Source organism: Falco peregrinus, chromosome 5 (assembly GCF_023634155.1).
Source record: "Falco peregrinus isolate bFalPer1 chromosome 5, bFalPer1.pri, whole genome shotgun sequence".
NCBI classification, from domain to species: Eukaryota; Metazoa; Chordata; class Aves; order Falconiformes; family Falconidae; genus Falco; species Falco peregrinus.
Window position 1 is genome coordinate 44,829,188 of NC_073725.1, and position 26,689 is coordinate 44,855,876.

At 38.2% G+C, this 26,689-nt stretch overlaps 1 protein-coding gene across 1 annotated transcript in view; it reads right to left on the bottom strand.

Moving 5' to 3' along the window:
• The window catches only part of PIP4K2A (phosphatidylinositol-5-phosphate 4-kinase type 2 alpha), a 115,175-nt gene that overhangs the window by 30,281 nt on the left and 58,205 nt on the right, over positions 1–26,689 (bottom strand). The window contains exons 2-4 of the mRNA XM_055803627.1: positions 22,802–22,899; positions 21,622–21,718; positions 3,974–4,126 (exon numbers count right to left, since the gene is read on the bottom strand). Coding sequence (XP_055659602.1) covers positions 3,974–4,126; positions 21,622–21,718; positions 22,802–22,899 — 348 coding nt within the window. The remainder of the gene's footprint in view (positions 1–3,973; positions 4,127–21,621; positions 21,719–22,801; positions 22,900–26,689) is intronic.

The window sequence follows — 26,689 nt, forward strand, 5'->3', positions numbered from 1 at the left end:
GACTTAGAAGTGTTTACAGACTATGCACAACTCCTGCTCTATTTGTAAATATCAAAATATACAGACTGTGTAACTATAACCTCAGTTCCCCACAGCTCCAAAGAACAGACAGGCTATTGCACCTTCAGACAGATGGGAGGGAAGAAGGATGGAAAGAACTGGATGGGTTTGTGGACTAAACATCTCCACAATTTCTAGTTACCAATAAAATTACCTTTATTTTTACTTTTCAGTGGCAGTCTACATGCCTCTTTCTAACCTTTTGGTGACTACTCAAAAAAATCATTGGTACTTGGAGTTGGGCTTTGGAGCTGTTAATGGAAAAACTGCCCTGCTACATTTTGCTGCTGACCAACTAACTCCCAGATGCCTCAGCAGTAGCTTTGTAGTTCAAAATGGTGTAAGGAGACTGACAGTTATTTTGCAAGTGCCAGAGACAAAGACTAATTTGGTGAATGAAGAACATATCCAGTCTCTCACACTTCTGACTTGTCATGGTCCCCTCCCCAGTATTCTTTGTTTAAAGATAGCTCTCCTCTTGTGTTTATTATTAAGCAGTTCAAGCTGTCTTGGAGAAACGTTTGATAAGGCTTGTTTGGTCCCTAAGCAAGGGCAGAGGTACTTCCAAGGTCTAGAATGATTCTATCAGCTTAGAGCTGTTAGCCTTAATAAGGAAACAGGTGAGTAAATACGGTTTAAATGAAACTCAAGAGTTTCAACCTGGGGAAGAAACTTGGAATGAATTTGTAGTGGGGATAGGTGGGGGGAAAAGCCTGAGAAAGAGGAAAGATGATCTGTCATAAAAGGCATTTATTTGCTCACAATCATTTCAGAAGTAACTGGAAGATAATTACTGCCTTCCTGGGCAGGTGAAAGAGGGTGCAAGATGCAGAGGGTTTTCAAGTTAGGTTCATAATGGATAAATGATCTCACTTTAGGTCCTCTGGGGGTACTTGATCTCTAACAGGGGAGAAACAGCCTTCTAAAACTCACATGAATCACCTCCCTAGCCTTCACGCACCTAAGAAAGGTTTATTCCTCCCAGGATGATCACTGCATTACATAACTGGGTCTGAACATGCCTGCATGTTCCCTGCTTTAGAAGGTTGAGCCTTTCAAATACAGCTCTGCTCTAAGAGCAGCCTGGCACAGGGTATGATGTAAGCACATGCCACTGGAAGTCCCAAACTAGTCCCAAACATGATCACACTCAGGCTGTGAAGCACACTTAACAGGGCCAGAAATTTTCATATATGTGCTACATGCTGCTGGTGGTCACTGAACTGAAATTGGAGAAAAGCTAACAAGCAGACTTTCCCCTAAAAATCCCATATTTGGTACTTCTGCGTGCAATTACAGTTAGCTTTGTTAACTGTGGCAATGATTACAATTAAGGAAGACACTGGGCAATAAGGTAAGTATGTAGATCAGTACAGGGAACTTGACATTTCCTCTTTGGCAGGAAAGACTATGACAAAATAAAATTGAACTTAAGAGAACTTGCTTTATAGACAAAGATTTCCACAGGAGTACCAGTGCAGTCTCTGAAAAATCTTGCACTACTGCAACTATGCCATGCGACAGAACCATAAAGAACAATACCAGCGAATTAGACCAGTCTTGGACTGTCCTCCGGCATTAGTTCTGGAATCTGGCATCTGGAATGGAGTAACTCACATGCAAATTAAGGTCTCCTCTAAAACAGGATGATCATATTCAGACTTAAGTAAGAACAGTAACTGGCCTCAGTTAATACCTTGAGCCTTGCCCAGAATTATCTGGGAGACAGCTAGCTGGCCCAAAGCAAAACCACAGCAGGGACCACTAATGAGCTCAAGTGCCAGTGGATGTTACCTGGCATTGCATTGCTCATTAGTAGAAAGGCGGTCTAAGGCCAGTCTTTGTAGGATGAATTGGTCAAGGGAATTATTAAAACCTTTCCACCAGGACAATGGGTTCTCTGCACTGTCAAGCAGGCTAAGTAAGTTCCACTTGTGAAAAACATCTAGAGAAATGGGAGGACAAGCTGCTGTACCTAGATTCCAAGCATTCAATTTCCAGCAGCAACACACAGGACACTGTATCAGCTGTCACCAGAGTTAATGGGATTTAATTGAGATTTTCTTTAATTAATTCAAACGATTTCATTCAGTATTGCTGAAGATACGAAAATTAATTTCATTTAAAAGGTCAATTATTAAACTGTCTCTGTGCTTGAGTTCCTCTGCATTTACAGCACTTTGTAAAGTGCTCTCAAGTTCTGAGACAAAAAGAAATAGATATCGTATCTTTATGAACCTTTTGGAGGCACCAATGAGAGCTTTCTCATATGAATGTTTTCCCAGTATAAAGTGAAATTAGATGCCTGGTACAGATAACTTTCAGATCATTATTCCTTGTAACCTAGCCTATTATGAACTCTGATGTTTGAAAGCATTAATGGAAAGATTCCAAATTTTTAAGTTCATTCACGTCAGTGCTGTCTTCATTGACACCCTTGAAAGGAGATGACTGTTTGAAAAGCAGTATGATTTTCAGACGGATTAAGCCTCAAAATCTAATCATTAATACTAGCTTCTAATACCGAATACAAAACAGACTAAAACTTTGATTTTGCTCCACTGCTTCATAGCTCAAATCCAATATTCTAAGTTTGAGAACTCTAATAAAAAATAGACCCCAAATTACAATTAGATGTTTTAAAAATTCTCTTCAGTAAAACTGTAATTAAGAGATGGTCTTATGAACATTTCTGTAGTGATGATATTTATCTACATTAAAACAAACCCATGGTGGTCCTGCATGTTATTTAAACATAAGAACAACATACAGGGAGAGAAAAGAGTTCAGATCTAACTCATTGAAGGCTTCCCAAGCTGCTCTGGACTTGGAGGGCATTCAGCAATCTCCCTTCAACACAAGAAGAGCAGACAGGGAGACAGCCAAATAGCACCACAAAGATAGCTGGCACCTTCAATCCCAAGTGCCTCTAAAGTATGCTTTTCCCTCCCTTCCACCTCAAAAGATTGCTTTAAAACTGGTTTTACAAACGTAACAGTATTAAAAAAGCACCAAACAAAACCACTGCGAGACAAAAAAGAAACCACCTAAACCAGTGACAACAACGCCCCAACGCCAAATGTCCTGAAGTCTTTACCTGAAATCTCAACCCATGGAAGTGAGCAGGAAGACGGAAAGGATAAAAATCCCTCCTATTTGGTATCGTATCATAGATTATTTTTAGAGGTTTTTCTGATTTCTGCAGCTTTAGAGTTTATTCAAACCGATCTAGGGCTAAGAAAATTAGCACTGATCTTATTAAGGCTTCTTGTGTTCCCCAGGTTGTGCTCCTCCCCATGCCATCCACACAAATTATACACTGGCACTGTATGAAAGCTATCAAGGCTGATTTAAGAAATCTCCACTGTTCACTTTTGACTTTACTGTTGTTTATGGAAATGCACATTAGGAAAACCTGGGTTTTTTATTAGCAGGAATTTTACATTAATTATATCCAATTTTTCATTTCTCATACAACACAACTTTAATTTTTTGAAATCTGCTGTTAGTGAAAGACAGAACATTCAGTCATCAGGCCAGAAAGAAAGAGGTCACCTGCACCATTCACATACACAGACATCTCTCCAAGCTAGCGCACAATAAGTAGCTTCAAGCTGGGAGTCCACTAGCTGAAAGAAAGACCATCTTCCTAGTATGGCGAAGGAGCTTATGGCCTCCAAGTTAGTATCTCTGTACCACAGACATATAATTTTACTTAAAGCTAGCTTAGATATGTAGAGAAGTGCAGCCTTGTGAATTGCAGACCTCAATACACTGCTCATGCAAAAGGGAAAATGTCTGAAGTGGCTCTTTTCCCAGAATTATTAATTTAAAACTTTTAGCACCCTAAAAAATATTTGCATTATAATATTTAAGGAGAGATCCCACACTCTGATAATAAATAGTACATTACCTGATGGTATTTCTTCAGTATGTTGTGCATTTCTGCTACATCTTCACTTGTTATAGTTTTGATGATATATCTTTTGTCATAAGATGTATGAAAGCGGGCACCACTCCGTGCTTGGGAATCATTGGCAAGGGGCGCACTTCTTGTCAATGAATTCTGTCAATTGATTGAAAACATAAAAAAGCACCAAGTCAGACAAAAATATGCAACTTTTAATTAGAACAAGTATAAGCAATTTAAATGTATTTTTTAATCTCTTTCAATACACCTGCACCAAGCTGAATTCTGCAAAGCATGTAATCACAAACTGCATTATCTTGATAAATCACTTCAAAAATGAGAACAAAAGAATGTTTGGGGGATGGTATTTGCCCATCAGTGGTTCAAAAGTCACTCTCAATGCTGAATGAGAATGTATCACACTTTATTATGTAAACATTATCAGCTTTTGGGAAGAAAACACATGAATGAAAAATCCAAAAGGAACACTGTATTACACCACAATAACTATAAATAGAGGATTCACCTGTAGTAACAGTATCACTTTGAAACTGAGCGGGATTTGCTCTTGAGCCCGTGTGATCTGGTACGTAAACAAGATCACAGCCAGATTTCCAATTTCTAATACCAGAGCTATTCCAATGGTTTCATATCTAGTGTTAAGCAAGTAATATTATTGTACAGTACCTCCTTTTGTAAAATAGGCTTACCCTACTACAGACTCAAGAGAGGAAGATGAGTTAATAACTGTATAGTAGTTAGAAGAAAAACTTCTAGAGATTAGTGACCATTTTTAGAGCAATACTTGAGACTACCTGCACTTCAACAGTAGCAAGAGAAGCGTTCTGCTTTTTTCGGAAAAGAAGTATTCAGATTATATTCTTTTATATTTAAAACCAGTAAAAATAAATTGGACAAAGTATAACAACTTGGTTGTGCCTGGAAACATCTATCTTTACCAGTAAAAGTTTATGCCAATTGTTACATACGTGAATGACATTTTTTTTTTTAAATAATAACTAGTAACAGCAGCAGCACAACCATGAGAAAACAATAATGTTCTTACACCCCATGTGTACTTTCATAAAACCAGACCATACTCTGAAAAGATTAAACAAGTTAATTACAGACTGCTGGAACCCTTCTATGTTTATGAAATAAACTTGCAGTACCCATTTGGTATATCTCTACTGGTAGCAGAAAACCCCAGCTCCTACTATCGTTCCTCATTGTACCATACTGCACAAACAGCTGTTGCTAAATTGAAATATACTCCCCCCCCCTCCACACTCACATAGCATAACATTCTCCCTGCTAGAAGAAAAGCCATTTTCACAAAAGTTTTAATAAAGTTTTGTATGTAGATATTTCAGATTCCTAAATGGCAAAAGTCCATCTCCAGCAGCTACAGAACATGACACATTTGTGCAGTTTGATAAGGCACAGTGAACTAAGTCACAAAACAGATTTACACTAGAAGAACAATGATGCTTTCAGAAAGTAATTAGAAATAGGCTCAGTCCACCATCACCAGGTACTAAACCCACAAAATTTTATTTTTTAAGAGTTATATTTTATTTGGAAGTTTTTACCATTGATAAATCCATTCACAAGCTTTATGGACTTCAGCAGGAGCTGGACATGCCAATTCAACCCCAGTGACAGAAGGTCAATAATTATTATAAAGTAATAACCTCAACAAAGAGATAAGGGCAACTATACCCCCCAATTTAAGGCGGCACTTGAACACATATAATTATGTCTCTGTATTTTGGAGACCCACTGACTTCAACAGACCTTCAGCATAGCTGTATTTATCCCAAATGCAGGATGCTTTCTGAAATCAGTTTAATATGAAATAAGAATGTTTTCCCCCAAGGTTACTTTGTTCAACTGAAATACTCAGGAGTAGTAGGAATAACAGTAAATCACCTAAAAGCACACAGGCTCTATGAAGTTTTATTAGAATGACATATAGGAGAAATAAACATTTGCACACTTCTCCCTGTATATTTCTAGGCTTGTGCACTGAACTTGAATCATTACAAATTACTAGGATAAAAAGCAGTGTCTTTCTCCATTATCCTCTCTATTCACTAAAGAAAGGATGAATATAGGTGTTTCCCTGATGTTTATAAATAAACAATTTTTCTAGACTGATCATAAAAGAGCTTTAGCGACAGCCACTGCAGACCTTCTCTGCACTAGCTTTTAGACAGGCAATCTTAACAGATGTGAGTCCTGATACACCGTCACCTCATATGGTATTGAAGATACTAGAGAAGGGAATTTAAGTACTCCTGCAGTTTTCTTCACCTGTTTTCAGGTGTTTCCTGTTCAAATTCATTTCCCACCACTCCACCACTGAAATATTTTAATGTACTAATGAAGTCTATTCAAGAGAACAGGTATCATTAACAGATCAAATTTTCTTAATGCTACACCTGACATCAGTACTCCATTAATTCTCAAACTGAATCATAGAGTTAGTCACAGAAATCATCCTCTGTAGAAACCCTCTCTGTTTAAAAGTCAGGGTTTGGCTTTGTTTCCAGGGCATGTATTTAATAGTTTGATGAGCAGCTGAAAACAGAAGTTTTAAAACATTGTGCAGATTCAGTTACCTTTATCACAAACTAGAAAATATGATGTAACATAATTATTTTTAATTTTGAAAAAAGCTGAAGCACGGGTAATCTTCCATGTATGTAGTGAATTAAGCTACTGCTAAGGTATTAGGCTGTAATTCAGCAATAATAAAGGCTACTGGGTAATTATTGGTTATTGTTCCCAGCAAAAAAAGGTGCATTATTCTGAGGTTAACTATTGCAATAAAGCAGTAACCACAGTTTTGTGAATATAATTTTCTCTGAGAACACTAGTCTTCAGACCATAAACCCTGTGGTATAAACATTGAAAACCATTAACCTGGGGGGGAAGGCTTAAGTCGCTTTGCTATAAAAGGCTACAAAAAAAGTGTACTTGCTATTTTGCCACTGAACTTCTGAAGGAAGGAAAGTGGGAAGAAGGACCTCAACTAGTACTATTCTCCAAAATTTCAAATACTCTTAAGGTGTATTTTAACATTCTTCACTAAAGATTTGTCAGATCTGAGTGAAATTCAGACCTGGGAGTAGTCAGTATGAATGAAAAACCTTGCTAGCACAATGCCTCAACTGAGATACAACACAAGGGAGATACTTCTTCTCTGGACTTTTCAGTTGCTGAAGCTCAGTTACTAATTCTGTGGTCAGAAAAGGACGAAACCAACCACTTCTGACCTCAAACCTTTCAAATGCTATTCCTATAACCATTTGATCTTTTAAATTAAATCTGTCTTCTTTTGCCTTCATAAGCACTATTTGCACAGGAGAGCTCTTCTGAGTGTGAGGCCTTAAAGTTCTTCCTACCTTCCTCCTGTCATCCCACTATTAAGCAGGAATGTCTAGTATATAGCTATATTTATGTAGGAACCCATCAAAACAAATTTATTCAGATTTTCTTTTATGTGGGGGGAAACGGTGACAAAGGATGAGGAAAAGGCTGAGATCATTAGTGCCTTCTTTGCCTCAGTCTTTAATAGTAAGAACAAGTTGCTCTCCAGGCACCCAGCCCCCTGGGCTGGAAGACAGGGACGGGGAGCAGAATGAAGCCCCCGTCATCCAAGGGGAAAGGGCCAGTGACCTGCTGCACCAACCAGACACCCCCGGTCCGTGGGGCCAGACGGGATCCCCCCGAGGGCACCGACAGAAGGGCTCACCCGGCCGCTTCCCAGCACGTAGGAGCAGCCCTGACTGACCAGAGCTCAGCCAGGGACACCCCAGCTGCAAAAGGGCAGGAAGGAGGATCTGGGGAGCTACAGGCCTGGCAGCCTGATCTTGGTACCAGGGAAGGCTGTGGAGCAGGTCATCCTGAGCTCCGTCACACGGCACAGGCAGGACAACCAGGGGATCAGGCCCAGCCAGCGCGGGGTTACGACAGGCAGGTCCTGCCCAACTAACACGGTCTCCTTCTGTGACAAGGTGACCCGCTCAGTGGGTGAAGAAAAGGCTGTGAATGTTTGTTGTCTGCTTGGACCTTAGTAAAGCCTTTGACACTGTTTCCCACAGCGTTCTCCTGGAGACGCTGGCTGCTCAGGGCTTGGATACGCGAGCTCTGCGCTGGGTGAAACCTGGCTGGCTGGCCGGGCCCAAGGAGCGGTGGTGAACCGAGTCAAACGCCGTTGGTGGCCGGTCACAAGTGGTGTCCCCCAGGGCTCAGTCCTGGGGCCAGTCCTGTTTAATCTCTTCATCCATGATCTGGGCGAGGGGATCGAGTGCCCCCTCAGCCAGTGTGCAGAGGGCACCAAGCGGGGGGAGCGCTGATCTGCTGGGGGGCAGGAGGCTCTGCAGGGGGGTCTGGGCAGGCCGGGCCCATGGCCGAGGCCGGTTGTAGGACGTTCAACAGGGAGAAGTGCCGGGTCCTGCACTGGGGGCACAACAGCCCCACGCAGCGCTACGGGCTGGGGAAGGGTGGCTGGGAAGCTGCTGGGCAGTGGAGGACCCGGTGGTGTTGGTCAACAGCCGGCTGAACATGAGCCAGCAGTGTGCCCAGGTGGCCAAGAAGGCCAACAGCAGCCTGGCTTGTATCCAAAGCAGTGTGGCCAGCAGGGCCAGGGAAGTGATTGTCCCCCTGTGCTCTGCACTGGTGAGATCGCACCTCAAATACCGTGTTCAGTTTTGGGCCCCTCACTACAAGGCAGACATTGAGGTGCTGAAGTGTGTCCAGAGAAGGGGAACAGAGCTGGTGAAGAGTCTTTTGCACAGGTCCTATGAGGAGCGGCTGAGGGAATGGGGGTTGTTTAGCCTTGAGAAAAGGAGGCTCAGGGGAGACCTTGATCGCTCTCTACAACTGCCTGACAGGAGGCTGTAGGTCTCTTCTCCCAAGTAACAAGTGACAGGACAAGAGGAAACTGCCTCAAGTTGTGCCAGGTGAGGTTTAGATTGGATATTAGGAAACATTTCTTCACCAAAAGGGTTGTCAAGTGTTTAACAGGCTGCCCAGGGAAGTGGTGGTGTCACCCCCCCTGGAGGTACTTAAAAGACATGTAGATGTGGTGCTTAGGGACATTTTAGTGGTGAACGTGGCAGTGCTAGGTTAATCATTAATGATCTTGAAGGTCCTTTCCAACCTAAGCGATTCTATGATACTTGATACATGCAAAAATACAGACAGCATAAGCAGTAATAAATTCTGACTTAAAAAGAATTAATGGGTGTTAGACTAAGAGAATGAAACAACTAGTACTCTTTATCATGCTTCTTTCATTACAATTCAGGCTAAATAAAAAGGGGGAACTAGTCAGATTCAAATACAAATGAATAAATTCAGTCATTTTAAATCAACTGGAGGAAACCTTGTGAAGTCATGGATTTTTTTACTGATTCTTGTTTTTTCCAGCAATAGCTTTTTTCTAATGGAAATGAATTCTGCCTGATTGCTAACTACAATGACAATTTGCAAATACAACTACTGTACTGAAAATGTTGCTAACAAGAGAATACAGAGTATCTGTAGATAATTTAGCACACACTTTACTGTTTCCTAATGTTTTACTGGGTTAAAAATGCTGATGCATCTATTTTTTTAGTAGACAGCTATTTTATTATTAGTTAGCTATATCAGCCTTAATTAAGAATGCATACAGCTATCATTTTACCACATGCACATTAATTTGGTAGAACAAACCAACCCATTTTATCCTAAGCAGCACCTTTCCATACATGCACAGGTAACCCAAATGCCCTCTCTACAATACCCTGACTAGTAATAAATTAATACTTTGGATCAGATGTTTAAACATTAAACATGTTTAAGATAAAAACAACCTCTAATTATACCACCTCTTTAACACACTTTTTTTTTTACTCTGTCAATGTAATGTTCTCTTCAGATACAGAATGTAGTTTCTTTTGAACTTTGAAAGAAGGTGGAAGACTGAGAACATTGTTAATATTACCATTTACTGTGTTTTCTTTTGATACTTGCAAAAGTTTATTAAATAAGTGCAGTTTAAAAAGCTGAAAAATATTGTGCTGATTACTAGCAACTGCATTACCACTTTCTTGTGCTGATAAATGCATGGCTGCGTTTTGCCTGTGGACAGTTTTATTTGTCACGGTTAACTCCCACTTCTGTGAACAGAGAAAAGGTCAAATTTCTTCCAAAGTAAAGCTTCCAGGTACCATGCAAAATACCTTACCTCTCAACTATACTAGTTATATTTGTTTATAGCTAGAAATCAGTCCTCCATAAAATACATACACTGTTGCCTGACCATGATGATAATGAACAGTTAAGTAAAGAGATGACAAGAATTGGCCTGCACTGCTAAGTCATCATTAGCAAGTAAGTTCAAGGCACAGCCTCACTGAAAGGATCAAACTAGAAGAATTTAGGGGCTTCAAAGAGAAAACAATATGGCTATTTAAAGCCAACTAAGATCCTTCCCTTTTGATGCAGGTAAAGTTAACTTACCTGTTTGACTCAGGCTGCCAAATAAAACTCAAAGCGTTTTGTGCCCCATTCAGTGTCAAATGCTAACAAATTAATAGTACATATATTAGAAGTGAAGCAATTCCTTGTTGGAAAATGCCTTTCTTGTAAGTTAAGAAATGGCCATGAAGGACCTGCACTTAGTCACTTGAAGCACAGCCACTAGTAAACCTATAATTGGTAAGAAATCTCAGCCAAAAATATCGGTAACATCCATGTGATGTCCAATATGCACTTTATACCACAGAGACTGTGGAAAGTTCATGGGGTTTTCTCTTAAAATTAGACTTTACACATATCTAGATAAGTAAGAGTTTACCTTATTCTGGGGTTATCCAAACCAAGTTTAAGTCAATCATCTTAATGCAGACAATAATAAGAAAGTTACATAGTACTCCTCAGACCGACTGAAAACACACACTTACTTGAATTGTATGGCTCTGTAGTTCAGGCTGCTATCAGGTACACTGTATAGACTTGTCTTACTGTCAAATGTAGTTTTGTGAGACAGTACATGGTTAAATACTCTTGTGATCCAGCTGACTTTTGGCACAACACAGATAAATTTCAGTGATGATTTCCACAAAAAGCGAGTAAAAGGAATTTTATGATAGACATCCGTGCACAAATGCCTTGGAAGAAAAGCTGATTGAACCTGCCTAAAGAGAGCAGTGTGGGGCTTTTTCCTCTGCTTCCTTGTTCAGCACTAAACTCAGCTACGGGAGACCCACTGCTGACCAGAACAACAAGATCTTCTTCGGTAGGGCGTCCATAGTGGACTGGAAAGGAATTAAAGAATGAAAATCAAGCACCTCCCTTTCCCAAAAGCTGTGTTGAGGAAAGGGGAACGGAGAGACAGATCATGGCAAATACCAGATTGAATTCCCTCTGCCTCTGCTTCTTAATTAGGGGAAGACTAAATGGAACATGAACAGATGGGAAATGAGCCACTACTCACTTAGCACAGATCTATGAGTCACAAAGCCAAAACAGGGAGGATGTCCTTCAGATATAGACAAAAAATGCATAACTTAACCCTCCAAAAGATACAGATTTGATGATCTAACAGCCCTTTTACCATCACTTACTGCTACTACAAAGCACTACCATAGTGTGTCAGGAACCAGTGGAGCATGTATCTAGCTGTACAACTTTGAAGCATTAGTCATAATAGGTTAATAAAAATCACCTGCTTGTATTATAGCATTAGGGAGCACAAAACTCAAAGAAAAGAGGGTCACACTGCCCTGTCCCCTTCAGATTTTCCCAGCCTTCTCCAGCTCTGCCACAGTGTGCCTCGGTCCTCTGGCACAATTAAAACATGTCAGCCACACATACCCTGTTCCACTTAACAGCTTCACTTAGCAACTCACTTCAAGTCTCCTGCTCCAAGTGTGTGTGTTCTGCCAATTCCCCATTCACTTCTCATTTGTGAAGTTTTAATCTTGTGCCTGCTGGTTTTTTGGTCTCAAGAGAAAGAAAAGGTTTTGTACTTTTGAAGTGTGAATACTTTTATGAGGTCATTTAAAGACTATGCTAAATTACTTGTGTAATTACTTATACAACTGAAGACACATTTAACATGCCAAGCTCAGAGACACCTCTACTAGATAAATTTCTTTTTCACATACCTCCCCCTCTCTCCCAAACAGTTTCCCTCTGAGAAATCACTGGCTAGAAGTCTCACTGCCCTGACATGAATCAATATTAAAAACATCACCTATATGGTACTGAATAGCAGGCAACCAGAAATACTCATCTGGTCTTCAGTGCTGAAGGGCTACAGATCACAAAGAATTTGTCCCATACCACAGAATTAATTTCTGATAAAATAATAAAAATACAGCTTTAAATATAAATGGGTAAGTAAGCTACACCACTTACTAGTACTTCCTTTCCCAAAGAGTTCTTGATACAAAAGTTAATCAGCACACCCAAATTACGTATCATCATTTCACACAGGAACAGCATATTCTTTAGCAAATTAACTGAAAGGTTATTCGGTTTTACTATAGACCCACTCTTCCTTCAGTAACTCCTTCCCAAACTTAACAATCTGTGCAGACTTTTATTTCCTACAGTAAATCTATATTAGGTAAGAATTTTTTTTTCCACAAGTGCTTTTTGGAATCCACAATTCTTTGAAGTTCACAGGAGCTTTTCTGCAGCCTTCAACAGAATTTCATAAACTAGAATCCAACAAAACTGCTACCCATCAGAAACCACTTCATTTCACCCAGCCATTCACCAAATGAACTGCAATCTCTGCTTTTGGTCAAGGTACAACTTCCAAAAAGGCATTCTTGTTTTTTAAAACTTCAAAAGACCAAGATTCACCACTGTATTTTGAATTTTAATTATTTCCTTTTCCAGTCATTTCTAGTTATTCTTTCCTAAAGTACCTAGTGTTGTTTTCCTGCAAGGATACTCACATACTACTTCTCAATTCTAATTTTTTCAAGTGCAGCAGGTCAAACTCTGTCACTCCCACCACAAGGCATTCTCTATGTCCTTACATACCTTTGACACTGTTTTTCTGTATCTTTTTCTATATCCAAATTTTCAACATCCTTTAAGATGACTAGCACCAAAACTATATATAGTATTAGCTTCAGGTATAAAATAAACAGATGTTAAAAAAAGCTAGAGCTCTTTCTGGTCTTATTTTATACCTTCCAGTTTATCCACCCAAGGATGCAGTTACTCTTAGACAGGAGCTAACAGCAGCGCTAAATTCTTGTCCTCTTTCACTTCTTGTTCCTTCCCAGAGCTACTGCCTCCCTGAATGCAGCCTTCACTCTCTGTAATTCTGCACTCCTTTTTATCCATATAATTATTCATCTGACTGTATTAAAAGACATCTCATTTGGACAGGCTCAGAATACCAGGTGATCAAAGTGGGTTTTGTACAAAATCCTTATCTTTATCCCACTTTGCCATTTGGACAGATTTTGCATCTTCTCTAAGGTTTCATTATGTGAAATGTCAACTGCTCATTGACAACTATATTTTTGATTTTTGTCATTTAATCATCTATTATTTACAAAAAATATATTTTTTATTGCAAAGCCCCACGTTAATTGGCATTTTAAAAATCAAAGTCACAAAATATCAAGCCAAATATTTTGTAAGAGGCATCCTCAAGAGTCCTTAGAAGGCAGCTAAAATACCCCCTAATGCTTTATAGCCTCTGGAAGTCTATTTTTACTTTGCATGTTGGTCAATATAAATAGCAGCCTACTGTAATTAAGTAACAGTAATGATATTATTGATAGTGCTAGTTATACCAACACTAGATCTCAAAAAAAGTAAACTGATTTCCAGAGAGATTTTGGTTGCTTCTAAGAGCAACAAGTTAAGCTGTTTGGAGCTTTTTTCCAACTGAAACCATTTTTCTGAGGAACACACATGGAGCAGAGCCACTAAAGTACAGGAAAAGCGTGTCCCCCTGCCCACTCCCTCTGTAACGGCAAGCTATATTTGTAACTGGCAAAGTATTGCCCTCCTCTTCAAAGATGAGCTGTTGGCGAAGCTCTTCCTCCTCTGCCCACTTTGCTTAAGATGTTCACAGCACAGATATTTATCTCCACAGTGGGAGGCCAAGGATTAGCCACAGCCTCCAAGAGGGTGGAGAGATTTAAAGGTCAATTTAATTAGCTCATTCTAGTATCTTACACATCTAATGTAAATGTCATAGTTAGAAAACTGCTACCTTAGCAGACAAGATTATATTTTAGAAACTTTGAGGACGTGAACTGTGTGTTGGATGTAATACAAATACTTAAAGTAACTAACCTAAAAAGGGAGCCTAATAAAAATTGTCATTGAGTCAGAACTTTTCCTAAAAGAAGGAGAAAAAGGGCAATAGAAGAATCCTAGTGATAAAGCATGGAGAGCTTTAAAGGAACAGCAATATTTCAAACTGACTGGCTTAACAGCGTCTCATTGATTTAAATCTTCCCCATTTCTCGATGTCTGGACAGAGGCAAACAATGGTTTCTGGTACTGTGATCTCATCTGAAAGTCGTGGAATGCTAAAATGAGCTTTTTACAAGCCCTGTGTACCCTAAAGACAAATCACATCACATCCCAGGCTATTTAAGAGTGCCTCTGGGCAAGCTTTGCATGAACGAATAGGCAAAACCAAGTGCACAGATGATGCTCTGTGATGACTGAAATCATAGGTCAGTGGAAAAGCCTGGCAGCAGTTTGTCACTGTTAGAGAATTACATACACATGGTCTGGCTGTTCTTCTGTGACAGCAGTCAAAGCAGCGCTGCCTGGCCTGTGCATGGCTTCTCATGAAGACAAGCTTGCAGCTCCTCACAATGTTTTTTTTTTTTCAAAACCTCAGGAATCATGGACATGGATGCATTAGACCTGGATTACTGATTAAGAAGTATTACAAAGACAGTGTCATACAACTGGACATAGATGTTCCAAATATTTTTTTGCTATGATTTGAAATGAGCAGCTCACTTCTGGGATGGTGTTCAGGATAGTGTTTTGCTAATGATTTCTAGATGCAAGAAACACTAAAACACTAGAGTTTTGCCTAACAACAGAAGCACCAAACCCAGAGATGTCTGTTTTTGCTGTACAGGGATAGGTAGGGACGACTTTTGGGTTTACTTTTTATGACGGCACCATGCATTCTACCACTGCCATTGAGAAGCTTCATGTCTAGAAACACTGATGAGCAAACATGATCACAAAACACAGACCTCCGACACTGACGTATGTTTAAGAAGTCCGGCGCGTAGCAAAGCATACCTGACTAGTAACATATGCTACAGGCACATTCATGGGTATGACCTCCCCTCGTCTTTGGCAGCTGTATGGACAATACTGCATGATGATTTCTTGTCAGCGCAAAAGCAGGGCTCTCAAGAGACCTATAGTGAGTGTCATGGGACCTCCAAAAGACAAAAATGGGATGCCACTGCTCCTGTGGTATACCTGTCAGAAATATTGTCCTTTCTATGATCTTGTTAAGATGTGGATGTACACACTCTGAACACCTATGAACATTTATAAGCAAATTGTATTCAAGGAGTGATTACTGTGATTAAAGACATGAAAAACATTGACAGAGAAAGGTGAAACATCAACTTTTTCTTTTTTTTTTGTACTGAGCTATCCTTCCAGGAGAAAGGTTATGAGTTCCTTGACTTGGTTGAATGAGAGTTTAATGAATAAAACACTTGACTCTTTCCTAAATCAAGTTATCCTATTGAGATTGTAAGTGGGGATTTGAAGCTGTCAGCTTAGGGCACGCACTTACTTTGGAAAGAGTTAGCGCTCTTTTTCTCGGACCCTCTCCCCTTCAGCTCTGCAAAGCTTGGCTTAATGCCTCACTTTCAACAGCTATCTCTGTAAGCACTCAGGGAGCACCTAACAGCTCATTGTTTTGATGTTACAAGCACATGCCAAATTACTTTTTTCTAGTTTGAATAACCCAATTGTGAATGATACTCAGCTTAGGCAAGAAACTGCCGAAAGCAAGGCAAAATAAATGTTTTCTCTAGGGAAAACTAAGAGAAACCAGAGGTTAAAATTTCTGTTGCTCTACATACTAAGGTTAAGTCCGACAGCCACCAAATTCTTATTTGGCCTCACACTTAGGCACCAAATGCTAGAACATAATATTCAGCTTGCAAACTTCATTTTTTACAGGCTGGAAAGACTAACAAAAACTGTGGTGTTTTTAGTACAGCTGGCTTAACACCTTACTACCAGGTAACTGCTGACTACAATATGTAAGCAGTTCTGAACCTCTTGGTGCCAACATCTATTTGAGATCTACAAACTGCATACTCTGCTACAGGAACCTGACAGACTAGCTCAAGAATTTCTCATGTGCTGACAGACTTACCATGCTAAAATTACCAGCACAAGAATTTTCTTTTCAAGATAGTTCTTGCTTCCATGATTTTTTTTTTGTTTTTACACATTTTATTAAATGTTCAATGAAAAGATCATGTCTTAGGAAGAAGATTGAGCTCCTAATATAGTTGTTGCTGACATATTTACTGTTGACCTTGTTGTCTGTAGTCTGATGCTAGAAATGGCTCATTCGTTCCCAAACCAAGGGCCAATAAATGGAGGCATGAATTTCAGAGCAGAAGCACCAGCAGAGAGCTTTGATTCAAATTTGGTTGTCTTTAGAAACCTGTAATTCGGACTGTAAAATAATTTTTAAGCTCTTCATATGATGTCTTAGGACTAAGTCACATAAAATGAGAAAAAATTATTCATAGGTTGACAAGAATGCTGGTGATCTGTTAGATACTTGAAAATGACATTAAAGGCTGACTTCTAAAAATGAACCTAGAATTGATGCCATATTACAGTCTGGACTACAAATCCTTCTGTCTAGAAAGTTGTGAGAGATATAGAAACATAAGGAGACACCCATATGAGGAGAAGTAAAAGATACTGAGTTCATATGATTTGTTACCAGGGAAATTGCTTACAAGCAGAAATTTTCAACTTCCATTTTAGATTTCAATCTTTTCTATGGAAAAATGCACATAGAGAAATAATAAGCATCTCTAAATTAAAAAGCGCTTATAGATCATCTGCTAAAAGTTCTTTATGAATACCTTATCCTGTACAGAAATCTCTACAAACTGCTCCTGCAGACAGGCAAAATCAGATCTGAGCATGTCTCCTATTACACCAAGTATTAAAACTTAAAGGGAAATCAGTTGTGCTCTCCCCCGTCCCCAGTAGAAGGTTCATTAGGTACACTGGGACACTGTGCCCTCCGGTATGAGCAATTGTATTTTATTGGGCAAGAACCCAGACTCCCTCTTTTGCCTAGCAGAATCCAGACATAGGATTCAGCAATAATTTTAAGCAAGAACAGATGTGTTGGAGCATAGTAAAGTTTCCCTTTCCAGAGTAACAGCAGCAAAAGCATTTTTAACAGTAGTAGATGCTATTTTTCTAGAGTTTGTTGGGGGGTGTTAAGGTAGCTGCTTGTCAATCTCATAATTTTGCAGTTTGCAGAAGCTAGTCCTGTAATTCTTCTGACAGAATTGTCCTCTTATTTTTTTTTCAGATAAGAAATTATGTCAACTGACTGAAAAGAAACTCCAAAGTTACAACGGCTACCCCATGTATTCTGGAAAAAAGAGGCTTTTCTGCAGAACAACCTTTGCAAAACCTATGTCTGCAGCTGAGGGGGAACGCAGAAATGAAAATTAATTTAGCACTGTAGTGAGGGATTTACTTTACAACATCTGTTTTCTAATCCATTTTTTTATTTTTCTGCTAGGAATAGCTAATGCTCTCAAGTATCTTCCTGTTAATATTAAAAAGATCTTAAGAGTTAAGGGTTCCTTTTCAGTGAAAGAAGATGACACTAACAAAAATAGAAGATCAAGATAATTTACCCTATCAAGGCAAAATCTGTCTTTATTTAATGCTCTGGCTTGTAGAATTAGTTTGACACTTCTAAGAATTACCTTCAATCTGAGATCCATATGTACTTATAACTTCCAACAGCACAAAGCAAAAGAATAATCTCCTTCCCTTTGATAATCTGTAGTCTATGTAAATGGTTAAAATGGTTTTGAAGTTTTTCCATTACTCAAATGCAATTTTGATTCATACTGACTAATCATCAGTTGTGTTTTCCTTTAAGAAAAAACAGACCATTTTTTAATTCAATACAATAAATATCCTAGTAATATGTGATCACCAACAAGGAAGATCAGGGTCTAATAGAAAATTTTTTGACATAAGAACAAATTTTCTTAACCTAGACCGAAGACTTAATTTATCATAACAAATTCCTATAGGCAACCTTTGAATAAAACTCAAGGTTTAACTAATTTTATAGTATATTTTCCACGTTGCTGTCCATAATAAAGAACGAATCACTAAAAAACTCCACTCAGTATTAGCAACCACACACGTATCTCCACGGAACTTTAAACTTAGGTTCAACACTAATCAAAACATCTCTTGGAGATGCCCTGCTAGCTATAAAAGACAGATATGTAGGACAGATTACCAAAGATGCTTCTGAAAAAGACGTTGGTTTTCATCATGTGAAGGGAGAGAGTCCATATAAGAATTGTAATTGCCATTCCTAAAAGGCTTCCTATAAGGCATGAACCATATACAGTTTAAGGAATTCCGCTGATTCTGAAGTCAGACTACTTGTAGAAAAAAACCCTGTACTTCGAGATTTAAATCTGTCTTCATGGGTAAGAGATCTCTGTAAGAGAAGATCCCTATATAAATCATTCCACCTCTGAACTAAGCCTATGTGTTAAGCAGTCCACATAATTACTGTACAAAGTGAGTAACACAATGTCAAGAATTAAAATGAGATAGCCCGGCAATTAGGAGCCTGCACTACCAAATTCTTTTCATGAGGCAAGGTTTTTTTATTCTTTCCTCATGAGTAAGCACTACCTGCCCTCTGGAACAACTCATCAAGGATATCTGCAGAACATTCTGAAAACAAAAACATTTAAAAATTATGTTCTTCCTGATTTAAGCTGATGTATCTGACTAATGAACAAAGTAATTTGGTTTATCTATCTAAACCAATCCTATCTTGCTCAATAATGGGAATAACATTGTCCACAATTGATTAGACTCCCTTCCTGAAAATCATTATACAAGAAAAACTATCCAGAGAAAGTTATTTGCTATCTCTTCTGTAAGCTTTCCATCAGTTCAATACTGCACAAGCTTTTTCCAATTCATGCTTGGCTCTGAGTATAAGACAATCATTTTATCCAACATCCATTGGAATAATTTCCTTGAAGACAAAGATTATCCAAAAAAGTACATACAGTGAGTCTCCCTTTGTCAAAATAGATTCCCTTTTTAAATCACAGGGAATGTAGCATTAAAATGGAAGCAACTTCTACTTTTAATAGGCATAATCCCTATCTTACACATAGGGTGACTTAAATCTTTGCTTTGTGTATTTCTGTAAAAATAATTTACTTTTGAAAGTGCATTTAAAATACATTACTACTTTGAGCATTAAAAAAAAAATAATTATCAGAACAGTCCAGCAGAATAAGAATTCAGGATAAACTGCTTGGGTTGAGGAAAAGAATAATAGTGAATACAGACATTGCCTTCCCTTAGGTCAAAATCAATATTAACTATCTTCTGGTCTTCACTAAATATACTTGAAATACTAAATAGCAGTGAAGATTTTTTTTTCCCTAACTACAACATAATTTTGTTGAAACAAAGGATGTGGTTGTGTTTTCTTCTTTTGGATTGTTGTTTGGTTACATTGTCAAAAAACCCAAACATATAGCTACGAACAAGAAAATTTGTTTTTAACCTGGAAATACAGACATTTTATTTAGTGACAGTCCTTTAACATAATTTTATCGTTGTTATCATCAATAAATCTAAGCAGCCGTGTAACAGTTACAACCATGGAATTTCTGTTGTAGAACAGCAGTGCAGATGGAAACATCTCACAGTGCTGTCAAATGAATAATTTTTTATTACACCAAGTCTGCCACTTTTAACTAATGACAGCCTCTTAAGTCTTCTAATAGATATTTACTGAAATATAGTTTTGATTGCCTAGTAATATCATCACCCCATCTTCTAAAAGATAGAAAGCACGAGCTGACACCATAATTTTAAGTTTAGGAGCAATCACAATGTCTTTCCTCTTTGACAAGAAAAAGGAAATATTCATATAAAGGGATCAAGTAGCTTCCCAAACAATAGTATACTCTTTGGTCCATCAGGAAAATTGAGCCAAGGAATGCAATTTTATTTAACTGTTTTAACTGTTAGCCTGAGTCTTGGGGTATTTCCTCTTAAAAAGCTCTTCGGTAAACAGGATAATGAAAAATCATGTGACAGGATCATGACAGCTGTACCAAAAGAAACCAACCCAACCCTCCTCTTCACCTGCTGGCAACATGTCTTACCTAATTTACAGTGGCCGCATACAGAGATCCAGAACCTAATCTTCATCTACATTCCTGCAAGCACATTTTAACCCATCTATGCACGTCTAATACATTGCTTGATATTGAAAAAGGGAAAATTGGTAAAAAGGATAGTTAAAAGATTAGATTTCAGCTGCAGTCTTCAGTCTGCTCTATGTAGCAAGAATGGGACTGTTCTTGTAAAAATGCATTTCATACTATTTGTTTAGCTACTTGGAACCATTCATTAAACATCTTTTCTTAATATATCCTAGTGATAGGTTACAAATACAGTTGCAGCCCCCAACAAAATAGTTTATAAAAGCAAAAGAGCATGACAGGAGGCAGCGCTGGGTGACACAGCAAGTGCTTTTTTGGATAGGATATCTTGCAGTGTGACTGCAGAAGGAATCATTCCTGTGACTTACAGTGTGCATTAGGAACAATTAATGGAAAAGGTAATTGTCAGTGAGTGTTGGCAAATCAGACTAAAGCAGAGTTCAACAATGTTCTTTTGCAAAGACAGAAAGAAGCTGTGGCTGCAAGAAACAGCCCTGCCAAATCTAGAGCAATTTCTTCTTTTGCTGTATCTGCTCTACACAAGCAATTTGTTTCCAGATCCTCTTAACAACAGGAAAAGGAGACGTGATGAAGCAGTATGAAGTTGGCAGGCAACAGGTTGCTTCTCTAAACAAAAAGAGCATGAAGGCAGAAAAAGGAAAAAAAAACCAACAAAACAACAGGCTCTGGTCATTTCAGAAACCATATCTTGCACAGACATACCACTGAAGCAACTGTTATTTAAGTGACCCAGTTGAATATAGCATCTCTTGTCAGTAGTATCCAAATATTATTTTTTCTTCCTATTGTAAGAGGTACCACCCTACAGTTTTAATAACATGGCTTATGACTGGGAGGTACTCTAACAGGAAGTATGCAGGACTACCGACAGCAGAAGGGTAGGAACCAGAAGACAACCAGGGCAGGCAAAGAGATGAAACAAATGTTCTGCTTGCAGGTGAGGGAAGGAGTAGAAAAAATGCCTTCTTTTTCTCTCAGTTTTCCTCCAACTTATACAAAAGAACTTTATTTTTGCATATTGGCTCACGTGTTCACAACTCCAGCATTACGAACCTTTACAATCTGTATATATCACCGGTTCAGGCATTCTGAAGGCAAACTTACCTGAAAGTCTTGATCATCAATTCCAAACCTCTCTCTTAGATTACGGAATACCATTGGACAATATTCCTTAAATTTGAAATGACTTGGCATGTTTTCTCTGAAAGAATATAAAACCAAATCAACTTCATTCACCTGCATATGTAATAAGTAACTCTAAAGTATTCTGTCTCAATTCTGTTCATACAAAGCAGAGGATAAGGAGATTTACAGTCTCTCTTCTAATGCTTGCTTTTTTTAAATGAGATTTGGTCTCACAATGTTCTGTTCTTATTCTGTACAAAGCTTAATAAATTTATACATATTTGTCTCTAACAAGCTACAACATAACTGGATGAAATAAACACAAACTATATTTTGATAGCTTTGGAACCTGGACTCAAAAGCAGAAAAGAATGCTTTCTCCTTGTCCTAAAATCACTTCAAGAGTGAAATCTTGGATTATACAAGAATTACTACACCATCTGTGACATCAGAAAGTACTAACAGTGCCAAAGCTTCAAGAAAATTTGACTCATTCATTACAGGACTAATTTTACTTATTCTAATGTTGATTTCAGACTTACACATAGAAAAGTTATTTTGACCTTTGCCACAGATCAAAAGACCAAAGTAACAGAATTCTTCCTTTTTCCAAATATATTCTTGAATGAAATTCAGGTTATACACAAGACTGCATTAATGGTTTTGTATATCTGTCCATACTATTCATGGAACATTTTATTTTTAAGAAATGGAGATATTACTTGGAGCTTTTATATGATTGGTATGTGTTTGTATTATAGATTATAAAAAGCTGAACATTATTCAGCTTTGATACACACATTAAATTCTCATACTTGTTCAAACATTTCATTTATTAATGAGTCCATGCACATGAATTTGTGTTTTTAAAAATACCCAAATAAAATCTTGTATCAGCCATAAATAATCACACAAGAAAGGATCTCCTTCAATATGCAAGATACTTGTAAAGCAATAATAAACCATATGGAGGAAAACCACTACCCGGCAGCCCTTGCTGTTGCTTTTCAGAACAGCACAGATGGTTACGTTTATCACAGGATTAACTTAATCATCAAAACTTCAGTCTCATGAACTGAAAAATAACAGAATTCACAATACTTCATAAAAATACCACTGCCACTACCCACTTCTACAAAGAGTTATTACTTGTACTTACTTGTTGAAAAGGTGATTGTCCACCTTTATCTTTGAGTATGCTTTGAAATCGTCTGGCATCAACATAACAGGGATTTGAACATGGCTCAGTTCATTGATCTAGAGAAAAGAGAACATATTTAGCTGATGGCGTCTTTGTAAAGGCACTGCGTGTGTCTTAATTACAGAAGTGTTATTTGGTCTACTATTGCTTCTGTGTACGTCCTGTGAGTAAACATAGAGTAAAAAGAATGCAAAAGAAGGTTTATTCTTTCCAGATGAAATGCAATCACAAGATTGACACTTTGGAAAAGAAGAAACAGCATTCCATATATACATATACATACACGTTTCAGGGGGGAAAAAAAAGTGCTTCAAGGCACACCTGGGTGTACTTTTTATCGAAGGTCAATGAAGATGCCAGCAAAATGGTCTTTAATCCCAACCCATTGTTCATCCCAACTCAGTTCAATCAACTGATCTATGCTTTCCAAAGTTAATTCAGATTCTGTATTTCAAGTAACTATTCAACTTTGCAGCTTATGAAGCAGTCTTACAAGTCTGTCTTGAACTACTTTTAGAAAATATAGCAAAGTTTTGCTTACATGTGAATGCATACACTTTGAGCTTGATAAGCAGGTTTGTTTCTTATACTAGTGCAGAAAACTCAGTTTTTGCAAGTCACAGCATTTCTTTGATTGTTCAAGTCAGACAAACTGTTTAAATAGCTACATTTTCACTTAGAAACAGATGGACAAGTTCTAAGGTCTTCCTTATTTTGTTATATTTATTGGGACCATTACTCTTTCTAGCTTTGAAATAAATGTCAGTCTTCTCAAGATTAGGATTTTTCACATATTTGAAATTCACTTCTGACCACACCTTTATGATAAAATGTAGACAACTTCACTGTTACCTAGTTTGTAGGCATATTTTTATTATTGCATGTATTGGTCTACCCTTACTTTGTTAAGTTTTAACTAAAACATGAAAAGCATAAGACAAAGAATTGTTAGCTTACACTGGTGCTTTCAAATCACAAATGAGATTTTCAGCTTTAAACAACAGTCACTAAATACCTATGACATATGTTTTACCTATGTTCTTACAGTGCTCTACACCCTGGTCATGCATCTCAATTCACCCGGTCAAATCTTTTTGCTCATGCAGAGCACACTTTGCTTCAGCAGTTTTCTACAGGGTTTAGAGGGAAAACCCACTCTATGTGAATACAAATGCACACTAGGGGTGGATATAGCAACACAGGGGTGCTCCTCTGCTCTTAGCACTGCTTATCCAATATTGTTTTCCAACTAGGAAGCTGTTAGTTGCCTGTAAATGCTATCCTGCTTAAGAGGGGCTTTTGGAGAAACCTTCACTGAAGCAGCTATAGGTTATAAGTATTGCGGGGGGGGGTGGTGGTGGGGGGGGTGGGGGAAGGTCCTCACTGCAAGGATGACCTTTTGCAGAACTGAAGTTAAACAAAACAAGAAAATAGTAAGAAGCCTTTTAGCTCTTGAACAGAGAAAAGAAACCAATGTAAGCAGGCAGGTCAGGTGGCCTCATCACTTTCCAGTACTTTCAAGTCCCAGTAATGTTCCCTGCCATGCCTCATTTTCATTATTCACATCCTGCGCCGACATGAAAACAGATAAAATCTGTTGAATTTACTTTACAGAATGCTTCTTCAGAAAGCCTTGAAAATCTATAGATAGAGGCATGGCAGTTATACAGCAGAGCACAGGAAGGAAGTAGAAAGATGTCTGGGATGGGCTGAATGTGCTCTGCTCCTTGGAGTTGTAGGGAGAATGCCCTTTCCTCCTTCCAAAGTGAGAGAAAGAAGAAACTCCAGTGAATTTTTTTAAAAAGCAGCTGTATAAACCTAATAAATCATGCTGACACCTCATTAAATATGACAAAGTAACAAAACATTGATTGAAAATCACTACATTAACATACATGCTCTTTACTACAGTTGGTATTGCTGTACATCAATCTCACCCTGAAACCACAGGGCAGGTTCACAAGTCTGCAGAACTAGCCTCGTTGTTGTACAAATCAAACTAAGGACAAGTAGGTGTATTATGCAGAGATATGAAACTTTGTATTTGCTTATACAGAATTACCTACACTTCTAGAGTGCCAGATCATACAACAAATTCTGCGCTTGACAGAGGGATAACAAAGACCCATATGCACGTACATTCTAGCAAAAAATGATCCCAAGAACATATTCTGTTGAATACTGTCAATAATGTTGAATTCACACATCTTCAATTACCTACAATAACAGCAAGTTTGCTTGCAAATTTCCATTTTAGATTATCAAAATTGCATTGATCAAATTTTCACATGCACTTGCTTTCTTAATTTGCTGATGTAAAGTTTCTTTCATGCTGCGAATATTAAATTTGTGCTACAATGGCACAGTTCTAATTGTACCTGTAAGCTTTACAGATGTGATCTACATAGCAGAATAACACAGCCAAACGTGCTTGTATTCGCATACTATAGAGATTCTTTTATTCTAAGCAAAAATTTTCTAAGCAAGAATTCCAAAATACTTCCCCTAGGAAGTTCCTTACAACACTCCCCCAACCCCCTTAATCAGGAAAAAAAAAAAAAAAAAAAAGCAAGCAGACTAACAGAAGGTTTGGGTTTTCTTTGGTTTTGTGGGTTTTTGTTGGGGGTGGTAGTTTTTTTAGGGGCACTGGTTTCTGGATTGTGGGAGTCTTTGTGGATTGGTGGTTTTTTTTTGGTTTTGGTTTGTTTGGTTTTTTTTTTTTTAGATTCATCCAACTCTGAGGTCTGTACAAGTAATTTCTCTAATATTTAGGGAATTCCTCTCCAGCAGAAGAGGAAAATAAAAAAATGCAGGTGATGAACACACAATAGAAATGACCTTTAGTATGGCACACCAGCTGAGTAATGGCATGTCCCAGCAGCACACACCATTAATTAATTTAAACCTTTCAAGTATAAGGTCTGGTTCTTTGTGCAATAGTACATTTTTCAGATAGATGTGATGAGGCCAGATAGCAAAGTGCACATAAGACTGAAAGGAATACCCGTGTCATTAGATCTTAGTGGAAACTGGAACCATGTTGTGGGAGGGAGGGAGGGAGAAGAAACAATATCCGTAACTCCCCCACAAACAGCTCTCGAAAAGCTAAAAGAAAAGGGAAAGGTCAGAGGGATCAATTCTCTACTTTGCCATCACCATGTAAAGAAACAGTCACATCTGAAAGACACTAAATATGAAACATAAACAAGACATTTTGAGCCTTCCAACTAATCTCAGATGAAATTTTGCTTTTTCTGTGTTTGAAAGTCAAGCATGACAGAAAATTTTAAGATTTGGGCCTTTACCAAGTATTATGTGCATCTCTTCATGTTACCTTTTAAATACAGCTAGCTCCCTTAGCAATAGCAAATCAAATGTGACTTTTAGGATGAAAGGTCCATATTCCCAATTACAACAGAAACTATATTACAGTAGATGTAGTGATAACATAAGAAATACCCATTTTCTTTCTAAGGAGCGCTTCTGAACATAACAAAATCATAAGCAAGAAACAGTTTCCCACAAGAGATAATCACGATGCATAAACAAAGCAGAAGGAGCTCAGTGGACCGAAGACTGACTTGTTGCTGAGGACTTGGGATCAAACATTCATTTAATTGGAGTTCTAAGACAACCCACATTTATAGATCTCTACAACAAATGCATGTGCATCGTACCGCAAAAGTTCTTTCAGTCCTGTCCTGCAACTTACATCCTTTAACTGCCCTGATTCGTTGTTGCCAATGCAAAACTTTGCTGTAGTCTGTCTTATTTGAAACAGACAATGCTTACTGTATCTTTGAGGAATTTAAATCCCATGTAATAGCCTTAGAGAATGGATTATTT